This window comes from Hyperoodon ampullatus (assembly GCF_949752795.1).
Source record: "Hyperoodon ampullatus genome assembly, chromosome: 5".
In the NCBI taxonomy this organism is placed as follows: Eukaryota; Metazoa; Chordata; class Mammalia; order Artiodactyla; family Ziphiidae; genus Hyperoodon; species Hyperoodon ampullatus.
Window position 1 is genome coordinate 140,932,958 of NC_136918.1, and position 23,817 is coordinate 140,956,774.

Consider the following 23,817-nt stretch of genomic DNA (forward strand, 5'->3'; position numbering starts at 1 on the left):
TGATTCCTGGTATGATCTGAATTTTGTGGGATGTGGTCATTTTGAGAGCAGACAAGAGTGGTGGGAGTGACCATCCTGGTGGGAACTCTGGCACTAGCTGTGTGATGTTGGGCAAGTCACTGGCCTTCAGGGCTCAGTTTTCTTGCCCGTAAAACAAGGTGGGGAGGAGCATAGGGCAGACGTTCCCTCTCCTTGGTTGCCTGTCAAGGGAGATTTAACACGTATGCTGATTCTCAGGCCCCACCCCAGAGGTTCTAACTTACTTGTTCTATGTGGAGTCTGGGAATTGGCATTTAAAAAAAAAGCCCCCAAATTGCTGAGCAGTCAGGATTAGGGGCTACTGAAATGGAAACTCTCCAAGGCCCCGCCTCCTGACCCAGCCTCATCAGGTGATACTATTCACAGACTTGGACACCAGACAGCCTGGACTCAGCTCCCAGCTTGCCTACTTACTTGCTGTGTGACTTTACGCAAGTGAAAACCTCTCTGTGCCTCAGTTTTCTCATCTGGGAAACTGAGATAGTAATAATCCCTACCTTATAGGGTAGCTGTTATTGTGAGAAGTAAGTGGGTTAAAACACCGAGAGCACTTAGGACAGTCCCCGTCCCAGAGCCCACAGGACAGGAGGGTGAGTGATTGTTATCATTTATTTTATGGATTCAGAGATCTCCTGTGTCCCTTCTAGTCAGGATTATGCTTTGCCCATGCTGGTGGTGACATTTTGTAGTCATCCAGTTGGTTTTGAGAAATTCTATGTGCCCTTTTAAAACTCTGAGCATTCCTATGAGAGCATCTGGGAAATACTATTTTCCTTGTCTTCACAGATGGGAAAAAGACAATATCGGAGCTGAGATTAAAATCACACAGTAAATCTAGTCATGCAGCCCTCACGTGCATGTAGGTGTGTGAAGGAACATAGGGAGGAAGGCGAGCTGTGTTGACCCTGGAGATAACCTTCCTTAGTCACTATTTGTGGGTTCTCAGGTATAGTGTACCTAGTCTCGCCTGCAAATCTGCCATTCACCTTGAACCATCACACCCACACACTTCAGTAAGGCTTGGTGTCCACCTAGATTCCCTGTTTCCTTTAAGACGTGGGCTGTAACTTCCCCAGATGGATTCTTCCAGATTGGAGACCCACATGGCAGATTAGAAAGGCATGAGTGAGAGCCCCTGGGGCTTTCCTGCTCTGAGCGCCCTTGACCCTTTTACCGAGTCTTTATCCTGACTGTCTTATCTGCATGACGAAGGGGTTGGGTCATGGATGAGATCATTCCAAGATTGTGTTTTCTGTCCACTGTCACGATTTTTGCTTTATCAATATATGACTATTGTTTCTTTTTCTTTCAACCCACTGTAAAGGTGCTCATTTAAAAATTAGCCTCATGCTAAACAAAAATACCCATGATATATATGCATGTGTGTACATATATGTAAGTACTCAATGATAAATTAAAAGTTATTATTAAAGTAAGGAATGTTCTTCTGTGTAGCTCCAATCCTAAATTACATCTCTTCACAGTGCACACCCCACACTTTTCTCTGGGCTCCCCTGGAGTAGAGAGTTTAAGTCTTTCTTAGGTAGGAAGCTCCGTGGGAAATTTGACCCCCAATGGAAGCAAAGAATGAGCCCTGTGGCTGCCATTTTGGTGAGAGCCTGGGGATTTTAGGTGAGTGCAGGCATCACTCCATTGAACTTGGTGGTTGAATTAAGGGGCATGAGAGGCAGGCAGGGCACAATATCACCCGCTCTCTTTCTTGATTCTGTCCCCAACCCCAGAGAGGTGGCCTCCCGTCCTTTAAACAGGCCCTCCCTGGCGATCACTGGCTGCCTCTGTGCAAGATCAGAGGAAAGTTGTTTTGCCAAGACTCAGATGACAGAAGCTGGCACGCTGAGAGTTTTCTCCAGCAGGGAAGGAAACACCCCTGACAGAGAGGGTCTGAGTAGGTCAACAGTGTGTTGACTTTTTCCAGTAAGAATTTCAAGCCTGTCTCTTGGATCTTGAGCTGGACCTTAATGTTTAACCCCAGCTGGCTCCCTTACTATTAAAGCTTCTATTATCTGCAAACTTCAGTTTGTAAAAGAGTTCATCAGACCGAATTAAAACGACCACGGCAATCTTGAACACGTGCGCTGGACTTTACAGCATTCTGCACTTTGACCCCCATCTCTCGAGTCTCTGAACAGCCTGGTGGGGTGAGAATTGTTATCGATGAGTGAGCCCAAGGCCAAAGGGAGCACAGGGACACGGTGGCCATGAGATCTGATTGGTTCCATGGACACAAAGCTCAAAGGTCTCTGTCAGTCAGGAAGCTTCTGTAGAGTGGTCTGATTGTGAATATCCTAAATGCACTTCTGGGCTTAATAATTTTACCATCACATCAGAGAGAGGGAGAATATAGGGGTGCCCTGTAATGTGGCAGGTTGCTTGCATGGTGCTTACATTTTGGCTGCATTTTGGGATTCTCAAAGTGTGGGTCGCCAACCACCTACATCAGAATCACCTGGGGTACCATTCCAGACCCCTGACTCAGCATCATGGGAGGTGGGCTCTGAATCCGTGTGCACAATAAACATTCCAGGAGATGCTTGGGATTCTGTTTTCTGTGGAGCAAGGGGATGAGCCATATTACTCTCTGGATGTGAAGGGTCTGGCTTGTTTTGTTGTTTTTGGACCATATACTCTATTTTATTTTTTAAAATTGAAGTATAGTTGATTTACCACATTGTGTTAGTTTCAGTTGTACAGCAAAGTGATTCAGTTATATATATACATATATTATTCTTTTTCAGATTATTTTCTGAAATATATATATATATTCTGTATATATATTCTTTTTCAGATTATTTTCCCTTGTAGATTATTACAAAATATTGAGTATAGTTCCCTGTGCCCTACAGTAAGTTCTTGTTCTTTATTTTATATACAGGAGTGTGTATATGTTAATCCCAGTCTCCCAATTTAGGGACTGGCTTGTTTTAAAGCTGCATTTATGGGACATGGGAAGGGTATAATCCTGTTCCTTCCCCCTTCATTTTTTTTGGAGGGTAACTTTTTTCTTATCTCTATCAGTCTCAGCTCACCTCAGAAAAATGGTGACTGATGTGGAGATAGATGGCATTAGTTCTGACTTTTCTAAAGTCCTGTAATTCTTGTCTGAGCATCTTAATATGGGAGAAAGGTGAGTCCTGGGTCTGGCTCAGAGGTAGCTGACTGCCTGGTGTACAGATTTCTCCATGTAGAGTCAGAAGGAAATTCAGCCTTTTTATCTGTCCATCCATCCATCTACCCATCCATCTATCAATTCATTTGTTCAAGGTGTCCAATATGTGCCAGGTGCTTGGAGTATTAGGAAAATAAGACACGGTCCTTGTGGGGACTAAGTCTAATTTAGATAGGAGCAGAAGTGTAAGAAGAATGGACCTGATAGTGGTCAATTTCATAGACATTTAAGATGGCATCGAATGTGAGATGTTAAAAAAAAGAAGGGGGCTTCCCTGGTGGCGCAGTGGTTGAGGGTCCGCCTCCCGGTGCAGGGGACACGGGTTTGTGCCCCGGTCCGGGAGGATCCCACATGCCGCGGAGCGGCTGGGCCCGTGAGCCATGGCTGCTGAGCCTGCACGTCTGGAGCCTGTGCTCCGCAATGGGAGAGGCCACAACAGTGAGAGGCCCGCATACAGCAAAAAAAAAAAAAAAAAAAACAAAAAGAAAAAAAAAAAGAAGGAAATGTAAAAACCATTGTAGGTAATGCAGACAAGCCTTGCACAAAGGGCAAAAGACAAATATCTTTTTATATTACATAGTTCTTCAAAACACAGGGTTCCCTGGATTTTAGCACTTGCTTTGAGATAAGCTTGTGGATTATTCTGCAGTGGGATCCTTGTTCGCCCATGAATCAGCAACCAGATGTCGAAACCAGAACATTAGTGATCATCTCTAACCATTCCTGCAACTTATTCTGAGGATTTAACTTTGAAACTATGATTTCAAAGAAAACTCTAAGTAAGAACATCCAAGAGCCATTTTCCAGCTATATCTCTAGTTCCAAAGTGTGGGAATGCTGTTGATTTAAAAGCAAACCCTATTTTCCTTCATAAGAAGTCTGTTGCTTTAATATTTTTCTAATGACTAGCATCTAATAAAACAGCACAAATTTACACTGAGATGCTACCCATGCACTCAGGGTAGAGTGACAGACTTTCTTGAATAGCAATTCACATTTAAGCTGACCAACGTAAATGTGGTTTGACTTCAACGTGGTTCAGTAGGAGAAGTGAAATGCTGGATGAGGGCTGTCTGGAACACCCGTGCTGTTCCCACAGCCCATGCCTAGGCAGCGTGGTCCCACAGGACTCCCTGATGAAGGTGAGGTTCTACACCTGGGGCAACTGAGCCCTTGAAATGTGGCCACTGTGGCTGGCACTGAGTATTTAATTGTATATAATTTAAATTAAATTAAATTTAAATTTAAACAACCATATGATATGTAGTAGAAAGTTACAGCTAGGACATGGCTATGAAAAATCAAAATGGCTTTTCTTCTCTCTTTCCTTCTCTCTCCAACTCTCCCTCCCCTTTTTATTTTGACTGCACTTTTTTATTTGGTCCAGAAATTAACATAATAATCACAAATTTTCTTAGTACTTCTAGCTTGCTTAATTAGTACAATGTATTTTGCACAATCACTATTTCAGCACCCTATTTAAAGTAGTGTATGTCAAAACTCTTTTTAAGGAAAATGTCTTTGCTATCAAAAAGTTGTAAAACACATCATTGCAATTACTTTCTGGGGGAAAAAACCTTTACTTTGTTAAAGTACTACTAGACACATTAATGTAAATAAGATGAAAGCAACTTCAAAAGTGTCACAGTTGTTTCCATTCCTAAAAATAAGTTGGTGATGAGCCATAGCTTGAAACAGGTGAGAGTAGGTGAGAGTTTCAGTTATATGTCTGTTAATCTCTGTACAGATTTGAACAAAATAAGCAGCAAGTGATATCCCGGCTCCTTTTTTTTTCTGCTTGCCTTGCCCCACCTGATCCTTCCTCTCTCCCACCTCCATGACTACTGGATAGAACAAGAGGGCAAAGTCTACACTAAGAAAGGTGGCTCCCAGAGAGCCATGTGAGGGGCAATTACTAGAAGAGAAGCGAATTGCAGGTGAGGTGTGTGAAGCACTGGGGTGGAGACTTGCACTAGGTTCCTTTGGGAGTGACTCTTCCTCAGTTTGCTCTGATTTCCTCTGGACTTTTGACTCTCCATGGGTGGGGACATGGAAATGAGAACCAAGGTCATCCTTCCAGTCTTGTCCAGAAGTAGCTGCTCAATAAGTACTTCTTTTTTAAAAAAATTATTTTATTGAAATATAGTTGATCTACAATGTTGTGTTAATTTCTTCAGTACAGCACAGTGATTCGGTTATACATATATATATATTCTTTTTAATATTCTTTTCCATTACAGTTTATGACAGGATATTGAATATATAGTTCCCTGTGCTATACAGTAGGACTTTGTTGTTTATCCATTCTGTACGTAATGGTTTGTATCTGCTAATCCCAAACTCCAGTTTATCTCTCCCCCATCCCCTTTCGTTTTGGTAACCATAAGTTTGTTTTCTAAGTCTGTGAGTCTTTTTCCGTTTTGTAAATAAGTTCATTTGTTTCTTTCTTTTAGATTCCACATATAAGTGATATCATATGATATTTGTCTTTCTCTGTCTGACTTACTTCACTTAGTATGATAATCTCTAGGTTGATCCTTGTTGCTGCAAATGGCATTATTTCATTCTTTTTTATGGCTGAGTAATATTCCATTGTGTATATCTACCACATCTACTTTATCCATTCATCTGTTGATGGACATTTGGGTTGCTTCCACGTCTTGGCTATTGTAAATAGTGCTGCTATGAACATAAGCATGCATGTATCTTTTCAAATTAGAGTTCTGATTCAGCAATCCCACTCCTGGGCTTATATCCAGTCAATAAGCATTTCTTGAATAAGTAAAGGATGTCAGAGCATGGAAACCACTGTTCCAACCTCAGGGAGTCATGGCCCAGCTCAGCTTATTCACCTCTCAGGAATTTTAGAGGAGTCAACCAGAGAATGCTTGGACTGTGTTACTAGGCTGGTATTTATTGGCAGCAATAAACACTGTAATGAAAAATACTGTAGAGCATTGAATATTTAAGCACACCGAAGGGAACTTGGCCTTTGACATCTGGCTGTAGCAGATTGAATAGTTACAACATTGTTGGAAAACATAATCTAATTTATAGTGTGGCAGAATCAGTGATTACATACCCTTGACAGTGGCAAGCATCACTAAAATATATATTTTTCTCCTTTCTACCTTATAGACAGTATTGATAAACCAGGTACATCATTGCCTGCCTGGGCCATAGTTCTACTTGCAGTATCATTGTCATTGCTTTTGATCCTGATCATTGTTCTGATTATAATATTCTGCTGCTGTGTCTCCAGGAGAGAGAAAAAAGGTAATTTTTTTTGTTGTTATTCATACAGATTTATATATATATTTTGAACTTTTGGTACAAGCCTTTGCAGTTCATTAGCTCATCAGCTCTTTCAAAAGATATATTGGCTTTTAGAGTCCTTGAAAGGAAATGCATGCCATTCATAGAGAGGGAAAGGACTTTCTCAAGGAAGGAAGCCATTCCTCTGGGGCCTGAGTCAACCCCCCAAGGAAGACAGATCTTCACACTTTGAGAAGGTGAAGAGGCAGTGCCTTTCTCACCAAAGACACTGACTATTTGAGTTTTGTGTTTACTGGCAAGGATATAAGGCTGTCACAATCTGTCATTTAGATGCTATGCTTTTTCTAGAATAATACCCACCTGTCTGAACACATCAAAAGATTATTTTCTATTTTGTAGAATTCTGAGTCTCTTTCTGTAAGTGAATATTGGTGTAGTGGTAGAAAGAAAAACATGGTCTTCTGTTAACAAAAATAGTACAAATAAAATAAATAAAAATAGTTACACATGTCTTCTAAATGAAGTCTTTTGAGATACTCAAAGATATATGAAGGAGTGGCCTTATTTGGGGGGCAAGCCAACATAGAGGTGGGCTTATTAATATTAGGGTGGGTTCATCAACATTGGGGTGGGCTTATTCTGGAGTTAGTTTGTGATTTCAAAAACCACAGGGACTTTGTCATATGGACAGCTCAGGACTTTCCCAGTGTCGAGTGTGTGTGTGTGTGTCCATCTTTGTCTTTCTTTCTCTCAAGAAACCTCCACATACTCGTACTGAATATTCAAATTAAGTATTTAATATTTAAATATTTAAATTTGAATATTAAATTAATTTTCTTAAAGTTAGAGTTTTGATGTTTAGCTACATGTCAGTTTAATTGCACTTTTAATTTTATTAACACTAACTGCCATTCGATGAGCACTTTTTGCTTGTCTGCCAGACACCATGTATCAGAATAGTTCTCTTAGTGAGACATTCCATGTGAAGTTCATGGTCCAGCCTTAACTAGGCTAATTGTCTAGCCTTAGCTCCTGCATGGGTTTGGTTTGTCCTTGGGGAATTAATTCTGTGGTATACCTTTATTCTTTAGGAAACAGAAGTGAAAAGTAATAAATACCTGATGACCCATATTTGATGGGAATTTGTTTTTACCTAGCAGTTACCCTGTATGACACAGATGCATTACTCAAAAAAAAAAATACCCTGGATATTAATGAAAACGATGAATAACTTAAATTTTAATTTAGAATGGACTAGGATTGTTCATTGCCTTCAGATGATTATTTCTGACATTAGCTATTGTGGCATATTTGGAGAACATTCTATTTATTTGGACTTCTGCATCTCTTAGGCTTTTGTCTGTCCCACGCCAGCCTAGTAAGAAGGTTTGTGGCCACACAGGATGTGCACCAGGGAGATTCTCTGATTCTTAGCCTCCTCATTTACAAAATGGGGATAAGTATTGTCCTATAGATTGGTTATGAGAATTAAGTAAATTAACATAATAAAAGTTTGTGTGATCGTGATCTGTCCTAGATTTTATCCTTCATTTAACTTTGAAAAGTTGATTCACAATGGATGCTACACTTCACCTTGACATAAATGTATAGGATCCAGCGAAGACTTGGATTGCCCCATGATAATTATTTCCATGCTTAAAAATATTAAATAGCAAGTGTTTTAAAGAGTATTTTCTGGTGTTCTGCTTTGTTGGTGCCTGGAGAATTCTCAGTACTCTGCCTGGTTTACTGGAGACTGACTGAGGACGGCTGAGAACCCCACTCAGCGTGGCCTGGAGGCTTTGGGATCGAAGCTTCACAGGAACACTAGCGACATTCCTCTATTACCAGAGGGACACTAGATAATCTCTCCCCTTCAATTCAAATAAGATTGCTTCTGAGGTTCAATTTGAGGTGTGAATCAGCGGATGTTGTCAGAACTGCAAATAAGTGAGAACATTATCCAAAAAATAAGGAAAATGAATATTTTTTGATCTTGATAAAGCTTGATGCATAGGAGCCCTAGATGGGATGGCAAAAGTGCAAAGCACACTGGCTTTAGTGCCAGATGGATGGGGGCTGCTGTGTGTTACTCCCCATTGGGAAATGCTAGAGTTCCTCCAGTCCAAGAATCCATTGATTAAAAACATTAGCAATTTAATGAGAGCTTTTGGGGTGTGGACACAACTGTATGAATTGATAACATTCGTACATATTGATTGAAAATGTATTTCAGAATAAAAGAAATATAGTGCTGAAGCAATGAAATTCCTTATCGGTTAACGACATGGTTATACTCTTGTAATAGTATCTAGTTTGTTAAAAATATGATAATGCTAACACCTACCTCTTGGGTTGTTGTGACGATTAGATGAAATAACACCTTGCATAGCACTGGCATGGTGCCTGAACAGGTAACTACTGAATGACTGACAGCACGGACTGGGAACACAGAGCATCTCTTCATGGTGAACAGTAGAGTCTTTATAACCTCAGAAATTAGATTCAGTACTCACTAAGTACTTACTGGGCACCTACTATATTTCAGGTACCCAAGTATCACAAATACTTATATTTATGATAGTGAATAGCAAATTCTGCTGTCCTTAAGCTTGGAAGTCATTTGATAGTTCACTGTTGGGAAGCTTAATATCTATTGGATTGCAAACACTCAGTAATGTGAGTATTTAAAATCAGGGGACCTATAAAAATTGATGAGATTTTATATTAAGTATAACTATCCTGATTTTGCTAATGTGATTTTCTTCCTTTTATTTTTTTTTGCAGAATCTAGCTATCAAAGTGAAATAAGGTAAGTTTGAGATCACATCAATTTTATGAAAATAAAAAACAAATGAAAACCAATCAACACAGACACACAGAGCTGTGGGATTTTAGGATTATGTTACTCAAAATTAGGTACTAAAAATGGACAATTCTGAAAAACACGTATGCCAATCACAAACTCATAGGGCAACATTAATTGCAGAATAAAATAGGTGGGTTCCTACTGCTTAAGTTTGACTTGCTCACTTAGGAAAGTGGAGTGGAATTTTAGTTGGTGTCTGGCATTCACAGCTCTTTCCACAAGAGGACACTCTGTACTGTGACTGTTGGCCCTCCTGCTTTGAGTCAAGGCTAGAGACGTGAGGACCATTTCAAGGATGTCAAAGAACCAGGCAGAGGTCCTGCTGGAATTTCTGGGGTGGTAGAGACAGTGAGACGAGCTGGGTGGCTAAGGCAATGAAACTGACCAGGCAGAAAGATTAGGAGTGTTCACAGCTCACTGTTCAGGGCGGAGGGACAGAGAAATTCCTGCCATTCTCACGGCTGTCCACAAGTAACTGCAAGCACTTTTAAGGTAACTGTGTCAAGCACTTACTAAAACCAGTTTCAGTGTCTGCAATGTTTACATAATTATAAATACACGCAGGGGAAGGACTTTTAGACAGTGGTGATTTTTTGGGGGGTGTTAAAACCCCATCTACTTTTCAGTATTTTATTAGATAATTTTAATATGTGAAATGCTGTGATTTAAAATATCTTCCGGCTGCATGTGGTGAAGGACGATGTATGTAATCATCATGTAACAGATACCATCCATTTTCCCTCGACCCCAGTCACTTCCTGGTGATAATGTGGTTCGCTTTCTCTGAGGATGCCACAAAGCAGCAACCTGAAAATATACCTCCTTTGGGGCCTGACTTGGGGCAAGAGGAGAGGAAGGAAAACTGACCTCTATAATTATACTGGAATTTCTCTCAATTGCTATCACCAGCCAGGTGGCGGTCTGAATTCTTCTGTTCATCATTATTGACTGTGTAATATCAATTCTATTCTCTGGGATCTTAGGTGATTTCAAAACATAATACAGTGATCAACAGCCATTCAAGGCAATGGGTAGAGAACAACAATAACAATGGCAATAATAATCATGACAAAAGTAGTGACAGTAAGAGCTAGCATGAGTGCCTAGCATGCGTGTCAGGCTATTTTACACTTGATGGAGGTTATCTTCCTTAATTCTTCCAATGATTTTATGAGACTATTTTTCCATTTTGTAGATGAAGAAGCTGAGGGGTATAGGGAGGTTAAGTAATGTGCTCAGTATCTCCTGTCCAGAGAATGGAAGGGTCTGAATGTGAACCAACTGACCTTGCTCAGGACCTGAGCTCTTGTCCGTGTGCAGCTCTCACCCTTAGATACAAGTGTATTGGGCCCAGGGAAGAAAAATGGGGCAGCTCACTGGGGCCCCCGTGTTGTACCTGCTTCCCCTCCCACTGGGTCAACAGTGCTAACTCTAGCTGCTCACAGATTTCTACTGAATTAAAAGAACATATATATATATATATATATTTCATATATATATTTTTCCTATAGGATCAATGCATGCTTATTTTAGAAAAAAAATTTTAAGTAAAGATAGTTTATAAGAAATGGTTTTAAAATCACCCCTAATTCTATTGCCCAGAAGTAACTGTTACCTAAGTACGTATATATTTACACACATGTGTGTTCACCAAGATACACACACGTATATGTTTTGTGAAATTTGGATCATAATAAACATCATTTAATATCTTTTTCTCCTCACTTGACACTATTCTGAAGATTATTTCTGTTGACAAATACTTGCCTACAATGTTTTTGTTTCATTTGCTTAGTAACGTTTTTAATTAAAATATAACTATAGAAAAGTACACAAATCGTGAGTACATAGCTTGATTAATTTTCCTAAAGCATATGCACCTGGACCTGGGCACCCCCAGGACCCCAACCCCTACTCAGGCCTCCATGAAATCATCTGCTGCCTCTTCCTCAAAGGTCATGTCTTCTGACATCTATCTCCACATCCCCAGAAGTTAGAGTTGTATAAACTTGATATAAATGAAGTCATGCGATATGTCTGCCTTCTTGAACTTCAGGCTGTGAGATCGATCATATTATTGAATGGAGATGTCAGTGGTTTATTACTATATAATACCAAGTAAGGGGCATATAGGCAGTTGCTTTTTCCATTTTACACTAAAAGGGCATTTGGGACCGTGACGAACATTACTGCACTAAGCAATCTTGTGTGTGTCTTTTGGTGACATGTATAGCAGTCCTCATTCCTGTTTTGTATTCTGTTGGGTATAATCTATTAGTGCAAGCTGGGTCATAGGGAAGGTATATGTTCAGCTTTAGATGATGTTACCATACAATTTTCAAAGTAGGTTTAGAAGTTTACACTTCTACCAGCAGTGTATGAGAGTTCTCTCCTGTAATAATTTTTACAAGTGGCATGGAATTCCATTTTAGAGATGCATTGTCATTTATTTTACTACTTCCCTACCTATGGCTGGGCACCTGTGTTTGCACTTTTGCTAGTATAAATAGCTCATGATTGAACATTCTCTCAGATAAATCCTTGCACATACCCTTGCGTATTTCCCTTGCTTATTATAATCAATTCTTAGTGGTTAAGCATAAATATTTAAAAATCTTTGGGTATCCATTGCCAAACTTCTTTCCCCTGGGAAGCTGCACCAATTTTTGCTTTATTTCAGAGGCTAGCATACTTCTTCTATCAAGGGCCAGATGGTAAAACTTTGGGGTTTTGTGGGCCACATGGTCTCTGTCACAACTACTCAACTCTGCTGCTGTAACAGGAAAGCAGCCATAGACAATATGGAAGCAGACGGGTTCCAGTAAAACTTTATTTAAAAAAACAGATAGGGAGTTGGATTTGGCCTGTGGGTCATAGCTGGCCAGTCCTGCTTTATTTGGTCACTGGTGTCTGAGAGTTGAGTACCAACCACCTGGGGACTGGGGTCTATGGACCTATCATGATAAAGTTCCATTTCTCCCCATAAGGGGAGTGTGCAAGACACAGGCCATCTACACAGCCGTGCTGGTGGCTGTGAGGGTACATCCCATTGCTAGCCACCCTCCAGAGGCCAGTGCCCAAGCTTCGGCCTCGTTGTGAGTTCACTGTGTGTGAATGCTCTGGGTGGAGTAGTGAGACCCAAGCATCCATTGCTGATTAACATTTGGCTTTTTCAAATGGTCTAATTCTAGGAAATCTGCAAATATGAAGACAAATAAAGACACTTCTGGGACAAAGTTAAAAAGTGGAAATGAAAACTATGGCTACAGTTCAGATGAGCCGAGGACCACAAGTGAGTAGCCAGGCAGGTGCAGCGGAGAGATCTGGAAAGGAAAGTGTCGGGAGAGAGGTTGGCCCATCAAACACCGGCTTCTGAAGGCGCCTGCCTTAGTGGTTGGCGGTCATTATTTGGGGAGTAATTTTTAGAAGAAAGAGACATTCCAGAACTAGAAATATTCTAGGAGAAGATAACAGTCAAACCCACCTATTTGTCTAAAGTTTAAAAGAAATCGAGGTGGAAATCTAAGAGTTTTTTAAAAATAATTCTTTTCTCGGTGTTTTCTCTCTTTTTTAAAAAAATGCTTCTACCTTAAATTGTGTGAAGAGGCATTTGAATACATTGAGGGTAACTGCCCCAAAACTTCAATTAAATCTGAAATTCAGCAAGAAATCTTTTCCTCTTCAATCCGACAGTCATAACGGGGAGTGTCTCTGAAACCACTGTCACTAGTGAGGGGCAAAGGTAGTATCTGAACCAAGATCCTTTTGAAAGCAGTTGAGAGAAAGAGAGATGGTACAAATTACCCCTTAGCGGTTGGGGAGGGAGACTGGCCCTCACAAGTTGCCGGCAGAACAAATTCCAGAGATAGTTTTGGTTAATTGATTCTTGCCAAGAGGCTAGGAAACTTTTGTTCACTGAGATTGGGACTCTATTCTTGTCAACCCCATAATTTCCATTTTTCCATGGCTGTCTCCTATGTACATCCAAATTGTATGCTTCAGATTTAAAAGAATTCCACAAAGCATAGACAGTTTCCTTTGATAATCTGATCAAAGCCTCTTGCAGAATTTCCTGTGATAGAATATTTATTCGTTAATATTTTATGTGATTAATCAAGTAGCTTGACCAAAATCATGGCCCAAACTGAACCTCTCTGGCTCCGTTTTTTCCTGTGTTTATTTCCCTCAATGAGCCGTTAAAGCTATGGATTCATTTGTCTCTGGATGAGACTAACGTGTCAAGAAAGGAATTGATTTTGAGTCCTTTTGCTATGTTTTTAATTTCATTAGAAAGATAAAGTTCTAAAAATATGTGACCTCAAGTAAACTTAAAAAAAAAAAAATTGTGGTTACAGATTATTGATGCCAGGGGTACTGCTTAAAAGCAAAGGTATTTCTTTATGGATTGGAATTGTTAGAATAGGTAGTGTGGTTTTGGTCACTTGTGACTCTAAAATCATTTTTCTGTTGCAGAGACTGCTTCTCTCCCTGCAAAGTCCTCTGAATCCAGTGTTCCAGAACAACGTGGCAGTAGGCAACCGCATCAGGTGATTCAGACCTTCTTCTCCCTTTTGGACTTTTTTTTTTGCTACTTAAAAACCCTTCCCCCATGGTAGGTGTTTACATTACATTCATGATGGACAAACGTGGCCTTTGCTCACCTCCAAGTCAACGGGACAGCATGGAGGAATGGGGCTGGAACACGTAATGTCTCTTTGTAGTGGGTTTTTTGGGAAAGACCAGAAGTTTAATTGGGAGCTGGTAATCTTGAGGTGTCAGTTAGACGTCCACACAGAGGTATGGGGCGTGCAGATGGATGTGTGAGTTTGGGGCTCCGGGCAGAGGCACGATCGCAGGTGTTCCTGGTTGCTAGGCAACTTTTGATGGGCACCTCCCTTCTAAGGGACATTAAACATAAAGAAAACCATCCATTAGGAGCCTTGAGGACACAGTACATTCATTTTCCAACACTGAGTTAGCATTGGTTGTCACTCATGAATGAATTAGAGTTCATATGCAGAAAATATGATTCTTTATATCCAAAAATCATATTAAACAAACGTGTGTATAACCAGGACCATTTTCTGGCCTGTGCATCTTCAGAGAAGTACTTGGATGCAATTCTGCCATAATGTCCCCAGTGGGTGTTTTCCCCATTTAGCTTTTGGGAAAGCCAGACTCACTGGTTGGGTCTCCGGCAGTTTGCTGGATCAGGTGGCCTTGGCTTTGTTCTGCCTTGGAGTTGCGACTGGCCTGAGGAGCTACTGCTGAGCGTGCGCCTCCGAAACCCCATCTTTCCTTCCTGGCGTAGATGTTCACTTGAGTTTCCAGGCGGCTCCAGGCTGTCATATTCCTTCCTGCAGTCGGGATTCAGCTCCATACATACAGCTTGTCAGTGATGTGTGCCTCCCAGGCCTTTGGGGGGAAAGGGAGCTTTGATTGATGCTCAGCCATGTATCGGGTGGAATGAAATGATGCTATTAGCGGCAACCAAGGTAGCCAGGCGGGAAGACGTATGAAGAGTCTTCACAAAAGCAGATGGGCCTACGTGACAAATTGTGAGCCCCCGGTACGAGTTCAAGCTCCTTCCTCAGGCTGAGTGGCAGGAAAATAGAGACATAAAATTCTTCCCATCAAGGCTGCTCTCTTGGGCACATATATCTTTCGGCTGCAGAGATGCAACCGATGCATCTCTTGACTAAGAGATGGTGGGTGGAAGGGAGTAATTGCCGGGCTGTGAAGGACATTTCCTGTCAAGACCCCACGACTGGACCTGAGTGGGGAATGCGGTCTGATGAAGTGGCTCTCTCTTCCCCAGTGCCAAGCATGGTCACTCCAAGAAGACACTTAAGCCAGTCTTTACTTCCGTGGCCTTTCTGTGGTTACCTTTTCCTGTTGTGTGTCTTTCCACCTGACAAGCCACAGTGCTCAGGTCTGCAGTGGAGGATGGGGCAGGTGGGGAGGAGATACAGAAGAGGGTCATGTCAGTTGATTCCCCTTGATATAAATGAGGAGAAAGGAGAAGTCTAGATGCGTTTGGATACAGGAATGGAGGATGATGCTTGGAGCTCTGAATGGATGCTCTTAAGCTTGAAGTGTTGTTTTGAAAATATACAGGGAGAGAAATTTAAGAAGTTTCTGCTACTTAGACATGTAACCGGTTAAGTAATCTATTGGTGGAAAAAGAACAGTGGCCATTGAGGTGCTGGGCCCTGGGGGCTGGTAACACCCATATGTGTGTTTCTTGAAGTGTTTGTAAGGCTACTAGGGAAGCAGCGCATCTTGGCCAGAGCACCAGGGTCCTTAAGAAACAAAGAGGATGAAAGGAAGATGAACTGTTTTTACCTGAGCTAGAAACTGACAAAGGGTTTTTAAATAGCTGGATTTTTCTAAGCGAGGGAACTTGGACAAGCACATTTATGAAGAGGCCTGTCTTTGGTCATTAAGCAAAGGGTGCCTTGCCGGTGTGGGCCCAGGCATTGTGTCCTGGATGCCCATTTGAAGAACCTGAACGTGAGATGTACTGTGAACTATGCGCCCCGTGAGGCACTTAAAGGAGGAAGGGGGTAGACAAATATCATATAATATCACTTCTGTGTGGAATCTAAAAAAATGATACAAATGAACTTATTTACAAAACAGAAATAGACCCACAGACATAGAAAACAAAATTATGGTTCCCAAAGGGGAAGGGGGGAGGAGAGATAAATTAAGAGTTTTGGATTAACAGGTATGCACTACTATATATAAAATAGATAAACAACAAGGTCCTACTGTAGAGCACAGGGAACTCTACTCAATATTTTGTAATAACCTATGAGGGAAAAAAATCTGAATATATACACATTGGGACTGGCCAAAAAGTTCATTCGGGTTTTCTGTAACATCTTATGGAAGAGCCCGAATGAACTTTTTGGCCAATCCAATATCTGTAACTGAATCACTTTGCTGTACACCTGAAACTAACATGATATTGTAAATCAACTGTACTTCAATTTAAAAAAAAGGAGGGAGGGAACAAGATGGTCAGTAGAGGAAAGGGCTGGGCCTTCAGTAGGTCCCTTCTGTGTCCTTATTCCAAAGAGGACATAGTCTTGCATGTGATCATATGGCCACTGAAGAGCCACCAGATGGTCAAGCCACAGCTAGTAGAAGCAGGTCCAGGCGACCCTTAGCCAGAGGTTCCTTTAGAACTTGCCAAGGCCAGGCCTGCAGCCCAGCCTGGTCTGTGTGGCCACGTCCCCTGCTGGGCAGACTCATGCGGACTTTCCTCAGAACTCCTTAGGCCACGGAGCAAGGACGGTGCAATCTGTGCTTTCTTTCCTCATAAACTTTCTCCATGTGCAATGAGCTTTGCTCCCTAGAGGGCCCAGGACAGGCAGCTGAGAGCTATTCAGAGCCCCGTCCTTTGTCCTTTCATCCTGCCTTCCTCTCTGCTTGTCTCTGTGGGACTCATTTTGTCCACTTTGCTGTCCTTGCTGCTGTGGGGTGTGACCACCCACATGGGCCTCAGGGGCCCAGAGCAGGTGCCCAGCGAGACTCCTGCCCGAGAAGCTGGCTTGTTAGAATTCAGGGTGGTTGACTACAGATGACACAGTTTTGCAGAAAATCTGCTCTAGGCTCAGGTCCCAAAAAACCTGTCAGTTAAACCGAGAGATCTCAAGCTGTGAGTCAGCCTGCAGCAAAAGCACAGCCCAGGCTCCATCACTGTGGAGCTGGTTGGGTCAGATGCAAGTCCTGTGGGTGGAGACAGGGTGTGCCTGACAGCAGCTAAGGCTCTGCTCTAGGTCAACAGGTCACACTCCGAGCAGGGCCATCTTGCCTTTGGCAAGTACAGCAACTCACATGTCCACGTGTGCATGTTCTCTCCACGCTGTCTTCTCTTCTGCTCGGCTGGTGTCTTATTTGCCTTCTGCATCTCAGGAGGTCTTATGTAGTGGACAGCCATTGACTACACACAGTCTGGCACAGCATTCTGGGCATTCCTTACACAGTAATTCCTTCCAGTGGAGAATGTTCTCAATGCCCAGCATTGTGCTGTCACCAACAGGGCGACACCAGGAGCCCGTGTGCATATAGACTGATCATCACAGTGAAATCATGACAAAAAATATTATTTGACAAACATAGATGAGTATGCAACATTTTGTTTTGGATCCCTGAAGAAAGATACATGATTCCTGGTCAAACTGCCATTTTGCTCCTTTGTAATCTTGGTCACTTTGGGTTTTCTTCAAGGCTCTCTCGTTCAAACATGATCCAAGAAAGGGGAAACCCAAAGGGCCTGGGGTGCTTAGGGGACTCATCGCTGTGGCCTTTGGGATGCACAGGCTCTTGGCCCCCACCTGCAGACTTCCTGTCTCAGTAGAGCTGGGGAGGCAGCCTGGGCATCTCTGCATTTTAGAGCCAGCTGAGGGAGCTCTGACATGTGGCTAGATTGAAGGGTTATTGGCTGCCATAGAGTAAGATGGCAGTGGGGCGTGCAGGAGGGGAGAGTGTGACTTTGCCAAAGATGGACTTGCCTACTTTGTCATTTCACCCCATCCAGTACTTATGATTTGCTCAGAGTCCCAAGGCATTCATGGTAACCACACCGGGCAGAGGCTGTACTGGACCCCTCCCCGGGGTTGATGGTGCCTGTACTCTTGCTGGCATCATGTGGATTCCCTTACAAGGAGAGAAGGCCCTGGAGTCTGTGGCCATGTCCGCTCAGAGCTGCACACAGTTGCTGAGGAGCGGGCGTTTTTGGAGGTCACTCCCACCCAGAGTTCCACCACCTGGGTCTACATCCACAGGCTGCAGAGAGCCTCTACACACTACGTCTTCATCATACATTGCCAAGTATGTTTTAAATTACATCATACGCTCAACAGTTACTAGAACAGGAGCCTGGATTCTTAATGCTTTAGGAACGGGTAAAACCCTGTCGCCACGACACCAGCCCCCCATGACCCTCGCTCCTTTGACATCTTTCCTGTTAAGGTCCGGAACGCCAGAGGCCCACTCTGCTGTGGGGAAAGGCAGCATGGATGTCGTGGTGAACCTCTTTTCTCAGATCTCCAGTTGTCTCTTGATGCTTTCAGTGCTGACTGTCCTTGAAAACATCAGAAGGGGTGAGGGCTCAGCTCAGGGACAGTGTCATCAGGGACACTGTCATTGGGGACAGGCTGAGTGCTGGAGGTTGGCTCCATAGAAGGCCAGCCACTGTGGTCAGAGGCCACAGGGGGCCATGGCTGATGTAGGCCAGGTCCTTTGGGAGTTGCTGGCTTGTAAACCATGGGAAGACGCCCCCGCTAGCCGCCTGGAGCACCTCCCATGCTCATCCCTACCTCTCAGCCCGCTGCCTTGCCAGGGTGTCCCGTGAACTTGGGGCTCTTTACCAGAGGCTGAGATGGAGAATCCTCATTCCTATAACCAATGGGCAGAAACGGGGAAAGTGTTTCCTGTATCCTGGGTCCCAAAGAATGCTCACTGAGCGTGGAGGTGCAGCCAGCACTTAGAGACACACTTATCTGGGTACCTGCTGATCGAGCCGTGGTCCTCAGTACAGAGAAGCTCTTTGGGGGTGGGGGGAGGGCTTGTTAAAATGCACACTCTTGAGTGTGTTCCAGAATTTCTGGATCAGAATCTCTGGAAGATACGAGCGAAGAAAGGGCATTTTTACCTTGTTCCCCAGGCAATCTGCTTTAAGGAAATTGTTTTGTGGCTCAGCGTGAAATACAGGCATGTATTGCATTGTTTCTAAGGGAAAGTCATTCTCAGTTTTAGGGGTTTGCTTACATCTGTGCATTTGGAATGATCCGTGTTCACAACCCCACTGAATGGAGCTTGCCACAGAGCATGGAGGATCTGAGATGCTTGTGGTGGGGCTGTGATGAGGGTCAAATGGAAGCGTCTCGGCACCAGAATATTCCATAACCACATGACACCATAGCTGAGGAACACTTTTTAAATCTCCCATGTTTTAGGTGGGTCTAAGGCACATCGCATTCAATATATATGAATGATAGAAAGAGGATTTGGGGCTGTAGAGACCCCAGATCATGCACTAAATTTTAAGAAGGCTCAGAAGGTAAAAAAAGAGACTGATTTTCCAAGCTGACATAAACCAAAACATGACAGTTTTCTACACTGATTATTTCTATCCTGGCTGCATCTCCAGATAGGATATATAACACTGACATTATTTTCCAGACAAGAATTTCTGTTGGTGAAGTACAGATAATGCAAGTGTAACTGCCCACGAAACACACTGGCGCAAAACTAATAAATAAAATCAGAAATTCTTTCTGAAAATTACAGTCAATGGGAAAGGGAAACACCTTTTATTTTGATAGGAAGTCATAGGGTTTGCAAATATTTTGCATCATGATGAATATTTCAATCAAACGATCCACGTTTTCCTCTCCTTGACTCGCTGTCAGTTCATTTTTCTGGTTATTTCAGGCAATTCTGTGTCTTTCCTCCTGACTCTTTCAGTTTTGGGGGGAGAGCTTATGAATAACTTGAAACCTGGATGATGTCTTCCCTGCTAACCTTTTCCCCATTGAGGTCAACAGAAATAAACTCTTGATAAACTTAGAAAACCACAATGGTTGGTGTAACCATGTCATGGGGACAAAAGGCAAACGACAGCAAAAATCCCAGGCATCATCACAGCAGAAGCACCGTCTTTACGGTGCGATGTAGCCCCATCAGACCTGTGGGGCTACATCCTTGTGTGATAGGGAGTCAATGAATTAAAACCACGAGTCAGCGTGATTCCACCCCCCAGACTTGCTGATGTTCCATTGTGATGTAAATTATTTATGGTGCCCAGTTACATTATTTAAGATGTTAAATGCAGCTCGGGTGCCCTGGAGTCTGAGTCAGCATCCTCAGGGTGGCAGGAAAATACGCTGCATGTATTGTATTTTATCTTAATTAATTAATTATTTTTTATGTAAAGGACTGATGGCTTTTAATTAATTAATTAATTTAGTTTTGGCTGCATTGGGTCTTTGTTGGTGCACACAGGCTTTCTCTAGTTGTGGCGAGCAGGGGCTACTCTTTGTTATGGTGTGTGGGCTTCTCACTGTGGTGGCTTCTCTTGCTGTGGAGCACTGGCTCTAGGTGCATGGGATTCAATAGTTGTGGCACGTGGGCTCAGTAGTTGTGGCACACGGGCTTAGTTGCTCCGGAGCATGTGGGATCTTCCCAGACCAGGGCTCGAACCTGTGTCCCCTGCACTGGCAGGCAGATTCTTAACCACTGTGCCATCAGGGAAGTCCACTGCATGTATTTTAATAGGGCAACACTCTTCCACAGGCATTGGCCCCTCAGAGGAGTGAATGGTCTGCTTGGTAGTACATTTCAGAATGTAAGAGCCAGGAACACTGTCTGAGGAGACAGGTGGGTGATCGACACGGAGTCAGTTCTTCAGTTTTGCTCCTTTCCTTTAGAAAGAAAGTGTGTTATTTAAAGAAGGTTAGAAATATTTTACATTTTCACGCAATGGTGAGAATTTCCATAGGGATATTGAAAAACAAAACAGTGAATCTTTACTGTAATTTGCCTTCATATAAACACTGGATTCTTTGAATTGGATTGCTCTTTAGGCCCTGAACTTGGGAAACATCTGCAGTGTGTGTTATTGAAAATCATAGAGCAAGGACCTGTGTTAACATCTGTGTTCCTCTCTGCAGCCTCGTTTTATCTTAGCTGACGAGTTGAGCTTCCTTCTCAAGTGTGCCGTTATGGTGATCTCAACCAACTCAATCTACCCTTTTCTCTCTGTCTCCAGGGATCTGATCAGCACCAGCTGGGCCCGGCAAGTCGCCCACAGGTTTTCTTTAACGTGGCCAGTCCTAAGAAGGTCAGAAATATGACTTTGGTATAGCACAGTCATCCCTTTGGCTCCACATGGCACTTGGCTGATGACCTACATCGTGATGATATTGTCAGTGCTCATGATGATGTCATCATTGCTCACAATGGTGTCGCCATTGCTCTCCATCATCCTATGGCTGGGCTCCAGCTTTGCCAACATGACCTAGAAGAAGCGATGTTGGCATCATCAGAACGGATATTTTATATGGAGGGTAGGAATCCATTTTCCCAGCTTCTAAAGTGGAATTTGACTTTTAAAATGTATCGAGATTTCAGTGAATTCCATAGTTACTAAGTAAAAGCTGCAAATTCATCATGATCGTGCTTCTGATCACTCAACACTCCTGCTTGCTAACCCAACAAATGGTAGATAAGTCTACATCCCACCATGACATTTAAGAAGTTTTTATTATCTGAAATCCTATGAAGTGATATTTATGTATGTTTACTATGTGGGTATTATTGCATATTATCTGTGAAAAAAAGAGGATAAAAATTAGGATCAATCAGACATCTAAATTTGCCCAGAATGGGGAGCTCCCTGGTGGTCCAGTGGTTAGGACTTGGCGCTTTCACTGCCATAGCCCAGGTTCGATCCCTGGTCGGGGAACTAAGATCCTGCAAGCTGCGTGGCATGGCAAAAAATAAAAATTAAAATTGTCCAGAAAATCAGAACTTATAGGTTATAAGTAATTTTAAATTCTAAAGCTAATGTGTACCTTGAGAAATATCTCATTATTGAATATTGACATGAAGACATTCATTTTTATCTGCTCCCTTATCAGTCTTGTTCTCTTGTCCTTGGATGAGTTAGATGTGGATTATGTTTTGTGGGGAACATACTCCAGCCATGAAAAAACTGGAAATGGGCAACATGTTCTTTCATAAATAAAAGGGAAAACACCAAAAAACTTGTATTGCTTTTCTTAACTCTTTACTATTCAGGGGGTAGTTTAAAGAATCATAGAGCTTAGGAACCAAGAATTTTCCAAGAAACAAAACAGAGACCTCTATAAAACTTTTTTTTCTTTTTTCATGTAGAGATTTTCAGTGTATTTCGCTGTCCACCCCATCACTTCATATTTAACGTAGAGGCTATTATTTGGCTGTGCTCTGCCCTGGTTGGAACAGATTGCTATGATGGTCAGTAATTAGCAACTGCTCTGGGCCCCCAGGCCCAACCATGCTATTGCTGAAGTGGAATTCGACTTTTTCTTTTTTAACATCTTTATTGGAGTATAATTGCTTCACAATGGTTTGTTAGTTTCTGCTTTATAACAAAGTGAATCAGTTATACATATATATATGTTCCCATACCTCTTCCCTCTTGCGTCTCCCTCCCTCCCACCCTCCCTATCCCACCCCTCTAGGTGGTCACAAAGCACCGAGCTGATCTCCCTGTGCTATTCGGCTGCTTCCCACTAGCTATCTATTTTACATTTGGTAGTGTATATATGTCCATGCCACTCTCTCACTTCATCCCAGCTTACCCTTCCTCCTCCCCGTGTCCTCAAGTCCATTCTCTAGTAGGTCTGCATCTTTATGGAATTCGACTTTTAAAAGTGTTAAGATTGTGGTGAATTCCTTGAAGTTACCTGGTAGAAGACACAAATTCATCGTGATGATGTTTCTTACCACTCCACACTCCTGCGTGCTAATCCAGTGGTAGAGAAGTCTATACAGGCAGACCTTGGAGATGTTGCAGGTTCAGTTCCAGAACACAGTAATAAAGCAAGTAACAGGAATGTTTTGGTTTCCCAGTGCATGTGAAAGTGACATTTACACTATACAGTAGTCTATTAAATGTGCCCTAGCACTATGTCTAAAAAACAACACACAGACCTTAATTAAAAAATATTTTCTTGCTAAAAACTGCTCACCGTCATCTGAGAGTTCAGTGAGTTGCAATCCTTTTGCAATAGCCACATCAAAGATCACTGATCACAGGTCACCATGTCGATTGAAAAAACCTGCACAACCTAAAAGTTGAGAATTATGTTTTACTTGGCAGACTTTCTGAGGACTTTAAGCCTGGAAGGTAGCCTCTCAGTTAACTTTGAGGGACCGCTCCAAAAAAGGCAGGGTGGAGCCAGGATATATAGCAGTTTTGCAGCAAAGAGCAGGTAGTTGGAACATCAAAAAGTTACTGTTAATTAAAGAAAACCAAACACCTGAAGCTAAGGAATTTAGTGCTTTTCTCTGTATGGGAAGATGCAAGAGTCCGGGCTCACTGAAATCATTCCTTTGATGTGCACCTCAGCTCTCTGGGGCCAGCACCCTCTTCTTTCCCATCCTGAGTCCCCTCGAGGGCAACACATGGGGAGGGGGCTGCAGTGGCTTAGGTCTTGATGGCTGCACCACCCTTTGTTTGCTGATATGGCAGGCAACGTTGTTCATCCACAACCATAACGAGTATAATAATAATGAAAAAGTTTGAAATATTGCAAGAATTACCAAAATGGATCAGAGACGTGAAGTGAGCAAATGCTTTTGGAAAAATGGTGCTGATAGACTTGGGCTGGGGTGTCACAAACCTTCAATTTGTAAATAATGCAATATCTACATAGCACAATAAAGC

At 42.4% G+C, this 23,817-nt stretch overlaps 1 protein-coding gene across 1 annotated transcript in view; it reads left to right on the top strand.

Annotated features, from left to right (window-relative positions):
* The window catches only part of IGSF5 (immunoglobulin superfamily member 5), a gene marked incomplete at both ends in the record, with an annotated part of 39,276 nt that extends 18,027 nt beyond the window's left edge, over positions 1-21,249 (top strand). Inside the window, 5 exons of the mRNA XM_079705612.1 lie at positions 6,365-6,502; positions 9,290-9,314; positions 12,563-12,663; positions 13,845-13,918; positions 21,154-21,249. Coding sequence (XP_079561738.1) covers positions 6,365-6,502; positions 9,290-9,314; positions 12,563-12,663; positions 13,845-13,918; positions 21,154-21,249 — 434 coding nt within the window. The remainder of the gene's footprint in view (positions 1-6,364; positions 6,503-9,289; positions 9,315-12,562; positions 12,664-13,844; positions 13,919-21,153) is intronic.
* Positions 21,250-23,817: the final 2,568 nt, after the last annotated feature.